Genomic DNA, 15,234 nt, shown 5'->3' with positions numbered 1-15,234 from the left:
GGCTTGCTTTATAACCAAAGCCAACGGCTCATATCCCGAGTCAGCTCCGGCTTGTAGCGGCAAAGATTTTGGATTTTATATCGAACGCCGAAGACGAAGCTTAGCTTATCGGAATCTGTTTTCATCTACTGACTCAGACTTCAATCTGTAACATTCTCCTTCAATCAGACTCTCCCTCTACTTTTGAGAGAATCCTGGAATATGACTACAGGCTCAGAGCCCTCGGTTGGAGCGCCGAAGCGGATTCTTTTTATCGATGCCTACGACTCATTCACCTACAATATCGTCTCGCTTCTCCGAAATCTTCTAGGCGCTGATATCTTCGTCATAAGAATCGACCTCTCAGTGGTTGACAGGGTCAGCGACGATGGTGCACCTAAAAAATGGACCGAGCAAGAGTTTATCAACAATCTTGCTCAATTCGACGCCGTAGTTTGCGGCCCCGGCCCTGGATCACCGCTTAATCCAGAAGACGTCGGCGCATTCAATCTTCTTTGGGATCTCCCTGAACATCTTCAGCTGCCAGTTTTGGGTATTTGTCTTGGTTTTCAGAGTTTGCTTGCTGCGCATGGCGGGTCAGTGAGAAGACTCAAAAGAGGTCTTCATGGGATGGTGAGAGAGATTGAGCATCACGGAGAAGACATATTCTGCGGAGTACCCCCCTTCAAGGCTACTCTATACCACAGTCTCTGTGTTGATATTGGTCAATACAGCGATGACTGGGCAGAAGAGAATCGGTGGAAGCCGACTTCGGAGTTTTCACCACTGGCGTGGGCAACTGAGTTTAGAGACGATGGACGAAGGGAACAGATCCTCCAAGGTGTGAGACACAACAAGAAGCCATTCTGGGGCCTCCAATACCACCCCGAGTCTGTTTGTACGGAGAAGAATGCTCAGGGAGTCCTCATCAACTGGTTCCAAGCTGCGCTGCAGTGGAACAAATACCATGGACGACGAGTACAGGGACCTTTACTAGAGATTCAGACTCTTTCGCCACCGAATCACCTGGAGTCTGCAGCTGCGCACAAGGAACACTTTGGCGATTTGTGGTTCACCTCAAACTCATCAGAAACTTCGCTGAGAGACTTTGCGAAGGGGTTTGAATACACACATCGCACAATCACCCCGCCTCAGGGGGCTGGCGTGCCAGAACTCGTTGAGATGCTGGGTTTGGCAAAGGGAGAGACCATTATCTTTGACTCATCGAGTTCTAAGAACGGAGATGCGCTGGCGTTGAACAGTATCGTAGCTCTCGAAGTTGACGATGCGCTACGGTTCGAGTACAACGTTTGCGATGACTATGTTACGGTACGGCTCCCGAGTGCAGACGGAAATGACAAAACCGAGATGATAAGCCTCAAAAACGGCACAGTCACCATATGGGAGGTCATCTCTGACTTCTGGGAGACGCGAAGCCATCCTCCTGGATCAGACCGTTCAACCTCAGCTTTCAAGGGTGGTTTCATGGGATTCATCACCTACGAGATGGGACTACACGGCCTTGAGAAGAAGATGATCCCAATAGATCGAGGCCACAAGAGACCAGATATTTGTCTGGCTTGGGTAACGAGGAGCATTGTTCTAGATCACAGAGCTGGCGTTGCACATGTTCAAAGCTTGAAGGCTCGAGGATCAAACGATGAATGGCTTGATAAGATGACGGAAAGAATTCAACAGTCCGACTATTGGAATGCGACCAAGGTGAGAAATGCAGTTAATGGGCATGTCATCAAAAGCCGTGCTCAAAACAAGGAAGTCAATATCACAACACCACAACCAGACAGGTATGAAGAACAAGTTCGTGTTTGCCAGGACTTCATTGCAGCTGGTGAGTCTTACGAACTCTGTCTCACATCACAAACAACCATGGCAAGGCCCCGTTCAAGAAACGACGGGAGAAACCCATGGGCCATATATCAGACCTTGAGACAGCGGCAGCCAGCTCCCTTTGGGTCTTTCATCCGTCTTGGTGGCGCTACGATGTTGAGCTGCTCTCCTGAGCGTTTTCTTCGATACGACACCAACGGACTCTGCTCAATGAGACCCATGAAGGGAACAGTTCGCAAGTCAGAGGCTGTGTCAACCCTCGCACAGGCCGAGAAGATCCTTCATGTGCCCAAGGAAGTGGCCGAGAACCTCATGATTGTCGACCTGGTTCGACATGACTTACATGGTGTCTGTGGCGTTGGCCATGTCACAGTTCCTGACCTCATGAAGGTAGAGGAATATGCCACGGTCTTCCAGATGATCACTGTGGTCAACGGACAACTCCCAGGCCGCAATGGAAACAAGCCTCATGGCGCTCGCCGAAGCAGCTTCGACTCTCACTGCCCTTATACTGGTCTGGATGCCCTTGCCGCGGCTTTACCCCCTGGAAGTATGACAGGGGCTCCGAAAAAGCGCAGCTGTGAGCTTCTACAGATCATTGAGGGCCAACACGAACGAAGTCTCTACTCTGGTGTTGTAGGATATATGGATGTCGCAGGTGCAGGAGACTGGAGTGTCACAATCCGAACCATGTTTAGATGGGACGATGAGACGGCTCCAGCTGAAGAGGGCGAGACAGAGCCCAGAGAAGTTTGGAGAATTGGAGCCGGAGGTGCAGTAACAATCCTGAGTACCCCTGAAGGCGAGAGGGACGAGATGTTCACCAAACTTGCCGGTCCTATGGGTGTGTTTAGAGACGCGGCGTAACTTGGACCTCAATGAAGAGGCCAGATTGGATTGGATGGATGGACAGGCGCAGCATTTGACTTTGGACATGATACCTCAACGTACACATCGTCGGAGTTTTTGGTTTGGAATTCAACAACATAGACGGATGGGACAGGACCAAAACATCCGGAACATAGCAGAAGATGATACGATATATTCCTCATAAACAAGGACATCTTTGATGACCGACTATAACCTCCCTTTGCCGTCCTGAAGCTTAAGTATTCTCCTAGCGAATACCCGAGACTGATGTTAAGACCCCGCTGAATGCCCATGTGACTCCTTTGTCCTTGTCCTCTGTGATCATACACGCGCTATATATGCTTTATACTAGCGATTATCCTCCTGTTCCTGAAACGCAACATTCTGTATCCGTCTTTGGATCGGCAACTCCGAGTGTTTCTGGTTTATGCGACTCTGTATTGCGCGCGCATTTAGAAATCTTGCTCCTCGTGGAAAAACATGCCGAAGCTGACAATGGTTCCGTAGATCAATAGACCGCCGATTATGGACATGACCATGGCTTGCACCTCGATGAGACCAGAGTGAGCGAGAACGACAGGGAGAGCTATGTAACAGTCAGCCACGTGAGTTCCAGCACAGTAATCATCCCATTGGTATCGGCAGCGTTGCGCCGGCTGAGCAGGACCTACCAATTCCCATAACAACAAAGAAACCTGTAAAGAAGCGTCCCAAGTCTAAGACCGCAGCGCCGGAGCTCTCCACGAAGTCATCCGGATTGGCGCAGTGTCCGCAGATCCAGTTGGGAATAGGCGCAATGACATAGGTGGCGACGACAAGGAGAGGATAATACACCTTCCACAGGGCGCAGGAGAGAATAACGAGGAGGAATCCGACGGCGAGGACGAAGGAGAGGGCGATGATGGTCTTGAGGCCGGCGGTCGGCATCTTGGGCGATGGTGTTTATGGAACTGGAGAGGACGAGTTATGCGGCGATGTTGGCGACGTAAGCTCCCCGTGGGGAGATAAAGGAAAAGTGATCGGGTATAGAGGAAAAATCGAGTCTTAAGCGGCGAAGCGACTGGTTGTGTCGGACGCGACCGGAAGGGAAATTCGTTGACGTTGTGTGTGTTACGCGGCTACAATAGGCCAAATTCCAAGATGATGCTATTCCAGCTTGTTAACCAGGTACGTATTCGTTTCCAGGCTCACCAGGCATGAGCACCGATGTCAGCCATTCGGAGGTACTATCTTCCGTGCTCAAGTGGGTATTGAAAATGAAACGCTATAAGTGGTTGGAACACATCTTGGTGGGCTAGGTAGTGGGTCTCCTTCTTATCTGATAGCGCAGTCAAATAAAAAAAAAACCCAGAAAACTCCAAGATCTCTCTACCTCGATCATCGCAGTCGCAAACCACGTATCACAATCTCTAGAATCAACGAAGAGATTCTGGCCCAGGACGACGCAAGATTATCGATAGAGCTTGAATAGCTCTTGTTCTGTGCGGTGTCTCCCATCCACATTTTGCTGTGGCTTTCTCTATATCCTCATCTCTCGACACAGCACGTTCTCAACAAGCTCGCCAGCAATTCCCGAATCAGCTGTTATTATCTTCAGTGATCATAATCGCACTGGATAGACGGTGTTACTAGCCCCGCACCCCGAAAGCATTGCCGCCTTTCGTCTGGTTGGAGACTTGGACAAGACACAACACCATCACCAAACTATCACCAACACCAGGACCAGCTACTCCGTTCTCACGATGAGCTTCAGTGGCAACTCCGACGAGATAATATGGCAAATTATCGGTCAGCAATTTTGCGCGTTCAAGATTAAGTCAGTTGCCGCTTCCCTTACTCGGCCTTGGTTACTTGGTTAGGCTTGATACAAGATGATAGGCTAACCTCTATCCAGAACCAACAAAGCCCAGACATTCTGTCGTAATGAGCACAACGTTACAGGTCTCTGTAACCGCCAGTCATGTCCTCTCGCAAACTCGCGATACGCTACAGTCAGGGAGCATCAAAACCGGTTGTATTTGATGATCAAAACTCCAGAAAGGGCCCATCTCCCAAGCAAACTTGTAAGAATTCTGGTTGTTATACGAGGTGACAAGATACTAATCATAGTCATAGTGGCAACGCTACAAACTGCCTAGCAACTACTCCAAGGCATTGTCCATGATAGATGAGAAGCTTATATACTGGCCTAATTTTCTCATTCACAAGTGCAAGCAACGTCTCACCCGCTTGACACAGGTTCAAACTCGCATGCGTCGTATTGCGGCCGAGGAGGAACGGTTGGGTGAAAAGCTTGTTCCTAAGATGGCCCCTAAGATCAGACACCGTGAGCAGGCTCGTGAGCGCAAGGCCGAGGCTGCTGCTAAGCTGGAGCGAACCATTGAGCGTGAGCTTGTTGAGCGTCTTCGACAGGGCGCTTACGGTGACCAGCCCCTCAATGTCAGCGAGTCTATCTGGAAGAAGGTTCTCAATGCCATGGAGCGCGATGGCGAAGGCCAACGTGACAAGGACATGGACAAGGGTCTTGACGAGAACGGCGAGGAGGTTGAGTGGAGCGAGGAGGAAGACGACAACCTGGAGCAACAGGTTGAGTATGTTTCCGATATTGAGGAGAGTGACGAGGAGCTCGGCGACCTCGAGGACTGGCTCGAGAGCGAAAACGAGGAGGAGGACGAAGATGAGGACGATGATGATGACAGCGAAGAGTCCGAGACCGAGAAGTCTGGCAACAAGCGAAAGCGTGGACGTGCTATCAAGATGAAGAACAAGAAGCCCAGACAGGAGGAGAAGGAGAAGCTGATGCTCACCAACGATCTCACATGGTAATTGACTGTCTCAACAATCAGGCTTCGGCGTTTGAGGAGTTGGCATTTTGTAAGGAAGATGGAAAAAGGGGTTTACGAAAGGTGAAGCATACATCAATGCGAACCTTCTGCCTGAAGATATCACGGCGATATGCTTCATTTTTGCTGAGCTAATTCTTGGCAAGGTATAGATACCAAAATAGGCTGCCGACATTTTTATATGAATTTGTTGTACTTGAAACTATCTTCCCTCCCATGCCTGTAAAGGTCTTGTCACTTGTGATAGAGTCTGAGTCTGTTCAGACAAAAGCTTACATATGTACCTTAGGTAGGCCCCAAGTCCTACGATTGCCCCGCCCAAACCTACAGCGCATTTTAGTTCAGGCACCTATGAAACTCCCCCAGCCCACTTTCACTTCCACTTCCACTTCCACTTCCACTTCCACGGGCCAAGAATCCCTTTCTAAACGTCACTGCTTCACCTCCCATCTTCCTTTTCCGCTCTTCAAATCGGCCATCTCTTAGCTTTTTGACACTGACAGCACCTTTCGTATGCCCCTGGCTTATCACGACAGCAGCTGGCTGCACCACCTAATCAACTGCGACAACAACAGAGCATTGCGCTCACCCCTCAGGCCTTCAATTACAGCTCAAGCCATTCTCTGGGTTTCGATACCGCTTCCTCAACCTACATCAAGCAAGCCCATCGCGCGATAGGCGCAACTTCATTCCACCTGAATAACCATCGATGCGAAACTCGGCCAACATACTAGCTACAAAAGAAACACTTGAACATAACACATTATGGCGTCCTGGTACTCAAACCTTGTCCAGAAGACATCTTCTCAAATCTCCTCCCTCCGTCAGAATCTCCTCTCCGGCGAACAAGACGGCGACTCCGAAGACGATACTCACGTCTGCCGTGTGCTCCGTGGCTATTATACAGAAAAGGGGCGTCCATTCCCCTCATGGCTGCCCGCGGATCCCAAGGCACCAGCCCAACAACCCATACAGCCTGTCATGACACCACAAGCCGGCCAGCGCCCCGGCGCTCAAGGTCAGCAACACGGCGGTCTGAGCAGTCTATGGGACAACGGACCGCAACAGCCACAACAACAGGCGCCTCAGAGTCTTCGGGCTGGAGGCGGACGAACACCTGCCTCGTTGCAACCTGGCGGCGGCGGCGGCGGTGATATTAATAGGCGACCACTGCCAAGTCAGCAGCGCGCGGGCAGCTACCAGAGCACGGGCGGCCAATTCGGTAGGCCCGAAACGGCGAGCGTGCCACCTGGTGGTGCTTCCGGGGGTGGAGGTGGAGGTGGAGGATCTGCGCAAGATAGATTGCGACAGAGGCTTTGGGGAGGAGGATCGCGAACAACGAGTCCTCAGGCTGGAAGTCAAGGGCCTTTCAATCCTCCCGGTGGAAATAATGGAGGAGGAGGAGGAGGTGGTGGTGGTGGTGGCGGCGGCGGTTATGAAGACCGATTTGCGCCAGGCGGAATGTATGATCAAGCAAGTGGCGGCGGTAACGCTGGATTGAGGAGAGGAGGCTTGCCCAGTGGACCAAGGGGATACAGATAAAGCCCTTTCTTGTAAGAAGCAAAGCATACGTTGGATGTCTGGCGTTTACCTCCCTCGATAGGATAGAGCGGCGTTTTACCTGGTAATATGGACTTTTGCTTACTCGGTGTTATGTCCCGTACCGAAGAATTGTGATATGCATCTTGTGTATTCAGACCCGATGGTAATAAAGGGCTTCTTATATATATCGAAACATTGCTAACTTACCGTCATACCAAGAACTCCTTGCCAGAAATTACTGAAACCAAGAAATCCCCAAAGACATAAAAATACATGCAGCAGACAGTAATCGACAGAACCTCAACTACTTCGTCTCAGATACTGATTTGTTTGGCATGCCATCGCCGTTTTGCGCAACCGTTTTCCTCGGGAGCACTTCTACCTCCTTGCTTAATAGTTTGCGCAACTCAGGTGTAATCGTCTTTGGCTGCGGCGGAGGTGCCGCTGGCTCAGCAGCTTTGCCCTTGCTGCCAGATGCCTTACCACCCTTGGATGGCCCTGATTCGGTCTGCTCAGAAGATTTTGAGGGTTCCTTCTGGTTGTACCGAGGAGCTGGGAAGTTCTGTTTCTTGTCGACAGCATCAACAAGTCGCTGGAACCTCTTGAAGAGAGTTTCTGCCCGGATCAGAGTGGCCTCAAGATCGATTGTGTTAGAGAGTTCATTGACTATGTACTATTAGCATATGATCAGTGTGCTTGGTGAACAAAACCACTTACCATATTTGAGCACCTCATCAAAATGTTGCAAGTGCTCCATAATAACATCGCGGTGTCTCTCAAGGATCGCCAGTGCAATAAAGAGATGGAAGTTCGCGCTCATATAATCAGTCCACAGGCCTTCCCATAATCGAAGAACATCAAGCCAAGCAAACTCCCGCTTATACCAAACGAGTATCATGCGGAAGAAGAAGAAAAAGTTGGTGCTGTCTGCCTTTTGTAGATGGTTCCAGAGTACTGGGTCCATGAACTGAACAAGTTGGTCCAGAGTCAGAAGCTGGTTGCGCATACCAGACTGATCACGCAGAAAGTTGCGTTCCATGCGCTCCATGAACTTCTGGAAACCCCAGAATGCAACGGCATCGTCTTGAATCACTGCGTAGATTGGTGCCAATAGATCTGACATACCCTGAACATAGCCTAGATCCTTATTGTACTCGTTGTAAGTCAAGAGCATCTCCTTCATCTGCTCAAGGTGGACGTTGGTGCCAACTTCGGCAAAAGGTGAGCTTGGGTCAGGATGGGGGATATCCTCGCCCATGAAGATTGGCACATTGCGGTCCGTTCGGTGGACGTCCTTTTCTGTAGACAAATCATGAATATACTCCTTCGGGGACAAGGGTTGAGGGATGGTGAGCAACTTACCAATTCGTCCCTTTTGCTCGCGCCACCACTCTCCAGTGTCACCCTCACCTCCATCACCTTCGAGCCTCTCCCACCACGAAAGCTTGAGCTTGTAGTACTGGTCACGTAGTGAGGCGATTTGCGCCTTTCTCTCATCGGCAGTGCTGTACCATTCATAGACACCAAGAAGGAAAAGCCATGCTTCTTTTCGAACACCGTCTTCAGAGTCGAGACCTCCGTGAAAGACACGCTCCTTGACCTCATCAATAGTGATCGACAATCGGCCAGTTTGAGGGTCAAAGAAGGTATTCCACTCCTTCATTGTCACAGTCTTTCGGCGTTCCTCGAGTGAAAGGTTGCTGGCTCCTTCGAGAAGCTCAAATTCGCCAACATCAGTATCCTCAAGCTCCATTACATCATTAGCAGACCATATCCTCTGTCTCCGATCGCGGTCGCTCTGCTCCTGAATGCCCATAGCCCAGCGAGCGAGGTAGATCCTGGCGCTGTCAAACTCGTCTTGAAGAGTCTGAACTTCAGGATTTCTCAAGAGCCGTCTTACTTGTGGCGGTAGGTTGGGGTTCTCGACAATATCTTGAGCCGCTCTCCGCGTAAAGGTGGTTACTTTGCTGAATTTCTCCATAATATTCCACCCAGTTTCCTTGATCAACTTGACGAAAGGATCCATCTCTGCATCCCGATTTGACGGTCCTGCAGCGCCGCGCTGCACTCCCACATTGCTATCCTGACGACCAATTTGCGATGGGCTGGAAGTGAGTTTGTGGCCAAATGCTTCGCTGTCCTCCTTAGATGGCTCGATCAAGTAAATGTTGGGTTCAGCACCAGATCGCTCAATCTTAACGTAACGACGTAGCCACTTCACAACCTCGTCGCCACCCCAGAACATCTGTCCTGATTCTCCGAAAGGATCAAATGTATCACGCGCTATCTTCTTCTTTTGAAGGATCGTGCTTTGGCACTCATTGTCATGGAAGAAAAGGGCGGGAAAGCTGTCGCCCGCACGGGAGTTGATGATGACAGATCCATACCACCATCCCAGACTAGGAGGCCGAACGAGGAGCGAATAGACGGCGCTCACGGGAATCGCAAACGCATATCCACCGACAGATCCAACATGGCTAGTGACGGTCGGCGGGGGAGGAACAAGGTAGGACTGTTTCGGGGGTGAGTCTCCATCGCAAAGGTCGACCTTGACGTAGATGCTGGCGGAATCCCCCAGGGCAGATTCGGGAATCCAGGCAAGGAGGAGATCCGAGGAGGCAATCGACGTTGATTCATTGGAAGCGGATGAAGTAGGGCGCTCTTCGTGATGGCCTCGCTGCTGAAGAAGTGCGATATATCCTGGAATGTTGTCCTTTGAGGAGGGTGTTGGGTGAACATAAACCTGCGATTGTCAGATGTCGTCCGTCACTCTGCAGCGCAGCCTATTGCGCAGGGCATAGGCGCGGATGTTACTTACCTTGCTCTTGGAAAATAGAAGCTTTACACCTCTCCCAGTATCGGCATTTCTAATCGTGTTGTACTCGCCCTCCTCATCATCGCTCAGCGCATAGAAACTGTTTGATGGTGACGCAGATCGTCGCGAGGGCTGCTGTGGCGGGGCATCAGCTGCCCCAGAATCCTGCTGCGACATGAGAAGAAGAAGTAGTAGAGCTGTCGCTCTAGGCAGCTTTCGTCTTGAGTAGCCTTTGTCCTCAGGCTTGATTTGTTATTCGGAGTTACAGTCAGATTTTGAGTATGAAGTAACAGTATATAAATGGTTACGATAAAAGAAGAGAATGACGAAGAATAAGGTAAGGTAAGGTAAAGGTAAAGGTAGTTCCGGTGGTGGCATGTGAGTAAACGCAAGCAAGCAAAAGGCAGCTGTCTCTGTCTCTTGCCTCTTGCCCAAACGGATCACAGATGACGACGTGCCCCGCCACAGAAGCTCCCCGCCCCATCTTAGCAGAGGTACCTGAACCCGTGGCTGTATCTGCTGTCAGATAGCGCAGTTTTAGCAGAGACACATGTACCCGTGCTCATAAGGCTTACCAGAAAAGTATCATGACGGCAGTTTATTGGTGGGAGATGAAGTTGCAGCTTGCGTCGTCACAAGCATTAGGCATGGAATGGCTTTGAATTACTTCAGTGACCGCGTACTGCAAATACGTAAATCAGCCTTAACCAGGTTAATGACTAGGTAGGTAGGTTATTCATACGATTTTACTAGGCCACCAATATGAAGATACTTGGAGAGAGTCCAGCCCGCAGCAAGTCTCGTTTTCATGATCCTTGCCGAGGATCATGCTGATAATAAGTTTAGGACAAACTCTACCAGGTTTCTTGTTTCTCATTTCTCAGCAGAAGCTCTACAACTCAACCCTTTTCCCCAATGAGCAAGAGAGTTTCCACAGTGAAAAGTGAAAACCAACTACCTCAGTCTTAAGGCCTGCTAAGTCATACTCAATTGACAAATCTATACTAAATTTACCTAAGTCCTTCTATCATCAAGAACAAAAGCCCAAGGTTTTACCTCCATATCTCCTCACAACGTCGAGTTTCAGTTGATTGTTCATCTCAGAGGCCCAAGGAAATACGACTTTAATTTTATTTCGTCAAAATTCATAGCATCAACTCGTGGCATATAAAGTACCTTTAAATGTATCGGCAGCCAGTCTCACTTAAGGTACAGAGTGTAATATTCAGTTTGGTAGTATTATTGGTAGTAATTTATTTACCATATCGTATGGCGTGGTATACTGAACCCCTTTCTGCGCACGTCTAAGAACCCCCCACTGCTCAGAACATCAATGGCCCGACTCCTTCAAATTAACAACATGCCACCATCGCCAAACCTGACACTACGTCCACAAAAATCAGTCCTGTCCAGACATGGAACGTCTTGTGAATGCTTTGAAAAGGCTGAAACGGATTGTACCAATAAGGCAAAGGCCCTCCCCTCGAAACAGATAGATTAACGGAGTCGGGTATTTAGGAAGAAAATTCGTGGGGCTCGTTCTCGAAAGGCTCTTTTACACGTCTTAGACGTCTTCACTCTGGAGACCAGTCTGGAACTCAGGCTCGACAGCTGTTTCGGGGTCGGTCCAGTTCACAGGCTTGTGAAGGCGAAGCATGGATAGGAAGTAGTCCTCGAGGATGCAAAAGTTGAGGAGGAAGTCGTTGCAGTTCCAGGCAATAGCACAAACCATAGCACCGGCTACAGCATCGAGGATGAAGTGGTTGGCTGTGGCGACAATAGCAGTGAGAATCAAAGCTGGGTATGACATGCCCGCGGCAACGATCATTATTCGCTTCCAGGAGGTAGATCGCAGGCCGGTAATAGGGATAGTGGCGACGGTAAGGCCGACAAGGAGAGAGTAACCAAAGTGCAGAGATGGCATGGCCGCTATCATCTTAGTTAGCCTTGTATGAGATCAAAATTCAGGTGAGTTTCACTTACCATATTGGTTGCAGAATCGGTTGGTGGTCCAGACACTGCTCTCTCCAGTACCGCTGTGAACAGTGTCGACAAAGCCAAAGCTCTTGGCCTCCTCAGCATCAGGGCCCTTATATTCAGGATCACTCAAAAGACGGGGAGGCATGCAAGGCCAGCTGGTAAAGACAATGAAGGCGAGAAGATTGCACATAGCCATGGTTCGTCGGCGGGCTTCGTATAGAGCAGGACCAGCAGCCACCGTATCAGATCTCACACGGCCAGCGGCATAACGGCGATGTCGGGTGGTGGTGAAGTAGTAAAGGACAACAAGGAAGGTAATGGTACCAGGAATATGGATGAATGAGTAGAGCCGGTTGATCCAGTGGAGAAGAGTAGGTCGAGCGAGGAACCACTTCTGAAAGTCTACCTCCCAAAAGATGTGAAGCCGTTGTTCGAGGTGGATGATTTGGAGAGCATGTCTACGGGCGACATCGACAGTGCCCTCATCGAGAGTCAACGCAGTGATAGCACGACCGACCTGGTACACAAAGTAGATGAGGAACCAGTACCAACACTCAACCAAGAATGGCAACTTCTTGAGAAGACGGCTCAAGAGTCGATCTTCAAATATGTGAGTGTTTGGTGTAGAAACGATGCGCTTATAGCCAAGCACCTGGAGCTTACGACGGCGTAGAGTGGGTTGAGAACTTGAGTCGAGACTCGGTGATCGCGAACCACTCCATCCGCTCATAAGACTGTCGGTCGAGTCTCGCTTCGGGAAGTCATCAGAGCGTTTGTAACTCTTGATGCTGGCGATTCCTGACTTGTTTGTCCAGAAATTGTAGTCTTTGCTTCTGTTGAAGTAGGCCCCCCCAAAGAGGAGAGTCACGACAATGAGTGGCTCAAGAAAAGAACCGACTCCCATGACGAACAAGGTTTCGACGGCCGATTACTAAGTTGACTTTATGGTGGCAATGATGATGCCCTGGATATAGCTGGTAGGCAATCTGGGAAAGGTGTGAGTCAGGATATAGAGATACCAACTGCCAAGTCAATGCAGAACAAAGAAGAAAGAAATGCAAAAGGGTATAATGTATTCAATACATCGCAATGCAGTGCGATTCGTCTGAGTAATACCTAGGGAGAAGAGGGAACACAACAAAAGTCCGTTTGCAGTTGGGGAAGAAGCAGGTTTTGATGCAACAGAGGGAGGACGGAACGCTCGGGGAGTGCATATTTGATATTGACTGCTACACAGGTAGGTAGGTAGGTAGGTACAAGACTCAGCTAAGCTCAGCTCAGCTCAGAACAACTCATCTTGGCAGTTTCTGATCAGTGATCGATGATAGGTAATTCATGGGTTATTGGGCCAGTATTTTCGCTGCCTGTACCCGGAGTTATTGACAGTCTGAGGGCACACGACATGTCTAAGTCGACCGGGAGCACTAAGACAAGCCACAAGCAGGGAATACCCTGGGCCCAAGCTTGCAACCCCCGCCCTGTTGCCGGATGCCGGCTTGTACATAGGGGAGCTAGGGGAGCCGGTGGGCCAATTACAGGGCTACAGGTGCACGCAGAAAGAAAAAGAAGAAGAGCCCGAGGCGAGCTAGACAAGGGTCTTGTTAGAATGGATCGTCCGCTACCAACTTTACACTGCTGACATGCCATGAATATGATAAAATGGACCAGTCATACAAAGACGACAAGTTGGACGTGGACAAAATTGCTATAAATGAGGCCGTGAGCTTATCTCACCTCGAAGTGAACATGGCATCATCATTCTCGTGAGAGAGGATACTTAATCTATAGCATCTCTCCACCTTGTGTCTGTCTTGACTCTTGTCAAACAGGGGCAGACTCGACTGACGTACACGAACCTGATGATGGTGTTGTTTGCCCGTGCCCATCAACCATCATCATTCGACTGATGCCCATACAAACTCCTTTACTCAAACCCCCTGACTTGACCTCTATCCCGCGGCAGCCGATCATGATCTGGGGTTCTGCAAAAGCCCGATCCCAAAGACAACAGGAGATTATATCATCCACGGAAGCACGGTAGCGTTTTAACCCCGTCTATGTACAAGCGATGAAACTTCCGCCTCGTGCTTCCGACCTCCGATTTCTAAGCTCCGGCTCTTCCGGATGTCACGGACAATATGATATTGGCTACAAGCAACAACACACCGACTAAAGGATTTGAAGCTTATTTATTTTGAGTTTGCCCATACATAATCAATCATATGTACATAATCTACAAGATCATCTTATCGTGAGTTCATCAATCTGTCTCAACTCATGCATAGCTTGGTCTCTTGTACCTATAGTATGCCAAGATCCCTTCAAACTGTTGCCCAGACCTAATGTCGGTGGCTTCACCTCTACACGGCAAGATTGCCTACTATGTAGCATCCTATCCTTACTCGTAAGGCCTCGGACACTTCCTTATTTGTTTCCACCCATCGAAGCTTTCTCAACAACGCTGCATGCTTATTTATTACTATTTATTACCAAGTTCATAGTAAGCCAAAAGGCCCTATTATATCTATGGCTACAACACATGCAATGAAACCATACACGTCTAATAGATGCCGACATTTTACGTCATACTCCTAGCAAAGCCAACTAAGATTCCGCGAGCGCTAAGTTAGTTAGTCAATGCTAAAATTGTTATAAGGCATGCTGCTATTGCCGATTCCCGTCTTGGGTAGCGTCGATACTGTCACTTAACCCGGATATATCAGAAGTCAGTGATACAATGCAGTGGCTCTGGCACTTGAGAAACGCTTGATGCTACCAACGAGTTCTCTGGTGTATCAAAACTGGACAACCTTTCACATCTGTCGACTCCCATTTCAGCAAGACATGCAATAGTTGATCTCGAGAACCAACGGCCTAAGCCACCAATAACTCTCCTTGGTGGAACCAAAGTGACAAGTCTTATGACCCGACGACGACATTTCGAGGGTGACAAAAAAGCCTAAACATATACGCTCGGCCACCACCAAAAACCCGAGCCTCACATCATCATGGAGAGTACTCCGAGACATCCGATTACCGGTACATACCTTATGTACCAAGGTCCCTACTAAAAGTTTTGTCCTGCCCCCCTGTTCGTAACAGAGGACCCTAGGAGGTTAGAAAAAGTAATAAAAAAGGCAATATATATTTTCCTTACCTATAAACCTTCTATAACCTCTCTATAAGCTATTAACTAATTTCTTAAGCTTTCTAATAATCTTATAGGTCTTTTAATTATAACCCTAAATATAAATATTATAATAAAGGCTTTTATTATATTTCTTAAGGCCTTATATAGTAATAAGTCTTTTACTAAGGTTATTAAAATATTAGGACTTTTAATCTATTAAGTTAACT

General features: G+C 49.0%; 6 protein-coding genes across 6 annotated transcripts; 3 read left to right on the top strand and 3 right to left on the bottom strand.

Moving 5' to 3' along the window:
- Positions 1 to 201: 201 nt before the first annotated feature.
- On the top strand, positions 202 to 2,694 carry FSUBG_9495 (aminodeoxychorismate synthase; the record flags this gene model as incomplete). The annotated part of the gene is made up of 1 exon (XM_036688014.1): positions 202 to 2,694. The coding sequence occupies one exon, from the start codon at positions 202 to 204 to the stop codon at positions 2,692 to 2,694; it is 2,493 nt and encodes an 830-aa protein (XP_036534982.1).
- A 455-nt stretch (positions 2,695 to 3,149) lies between these two features.
- On the bottom strand, positions 3,150 to 3,624 carry FSUBG_9494 (VPS55-like protein; the record flags this gene model as incomplete). Its single annotated transcript, XM_036688013.1, has 2 exons — positions 3,150 to 3,283; positions 3,369 to 3,624. 2 exons carry the CDS (start codon positions 3,622 to 3,624, stop codon positions 3,150 to 3,152), a joined length of 390 nt encoding a protein of 129 aa, XP_036534981.1.
- Positions 3,625 to 4,439: 815 nt separating this feature from the next.
- On the top strand, positions 4,440 to 5,523 carry FSUBG_9493 (MAK16; the record flags this gene model as incomplete). Its single annotated transcript, XM_036688012.1, has 3 exons — positions 4,440 to 4,513; positions 4,592 to 4,760; positions 4,813 to 5,523. The coding sequence occupies 3 exons, from the start codon at positions 4,440 to 4,442 to the stop codon at positions 5,521 to 5,523; spliced, it is 954 nt and encodes a 317-aa protein (XP_036534980.1).
- Positions 5,524 to 6,305: 782 nt separating this feature from the next.
- On the top strand, positions 6,306 to 7,082 carry FSUBG_9492 (uncharacterized protein; the record flags this gene model as incomplete). The annotated part of the gene is made up of 1 exon (XM_036688011.1): positions 6,306 to 7,082. One exon carries the CDS (start codon positions 6,306 to 6,308, stop codon positions 7,080 to 7,082), a length of 777 nt encoding a protein of 258 aa, XP_036534979.1.
- A 304-nt stretch (positions 7,083 to 7,386) lies between these two features.
- Positions 7,387 to 10,074, bottom strand: FSUBG_9491 (GTPase activating; the record flags this gene model as incomplete). Its single annotated transcript, XM_036688010.1, has 4 exons — positions 7,387 to 7,748; positions 7,800 to 8,381; positions 8,445 to 9,825; positions 9,901 to 10,074. The coding sequence occupies 4 exons, from the start codon at positions 10,072 to 10,074 to the stop codon at positions 7,387 to 7,389; spliced, it is 2,499 nt and encodes an 832-aa protein (XP_036534978.1).
- Positions 10,075 to 11,461: 1,387 nt separating this feature from the next.
- Positions 11,462 to 12,781, bottom strand: FSUBG_9490 (uncharacterized protein; the record flags this gene model as incomplete). The annotated part of the gene is made up of 2 exons (XM_036688009.1): positions 11,462 to 11,826; positions 11,881 to 12,781. The coding sequence occupies 2 exons, from the start codon at positions 12,779 to 12,781 to the stop codon at positions 11,462 to 11,464; spliced, it is 1,266 nt and encodes a 421-aa protein (XP_036534977.1).
- Positions 12,782 to 15,234: the final 2,453 nt, after the last annotated feature.

This window comes from Fusarium subglutinans (assembly GCF_013396075.1).
Source record: "Fusarium subglutinans strain NRRL 66333 chromosome Unknown NRRL66333_c0000148, whole genome shotgun sequence".
In the NCBI taxonomy this organism is placed as follows: Eukaryota; Fungi; Ascomycota; class Sordariomycetes; order Hypocreales; family Nectriaceae; genus Fusarium; species Fusarium subglutinans.
The sequence above is the reverse complement of the archived record's forward strand: the minus strand, read 5'-3'. Positions and strand labels throughout refer to the sequence as shown.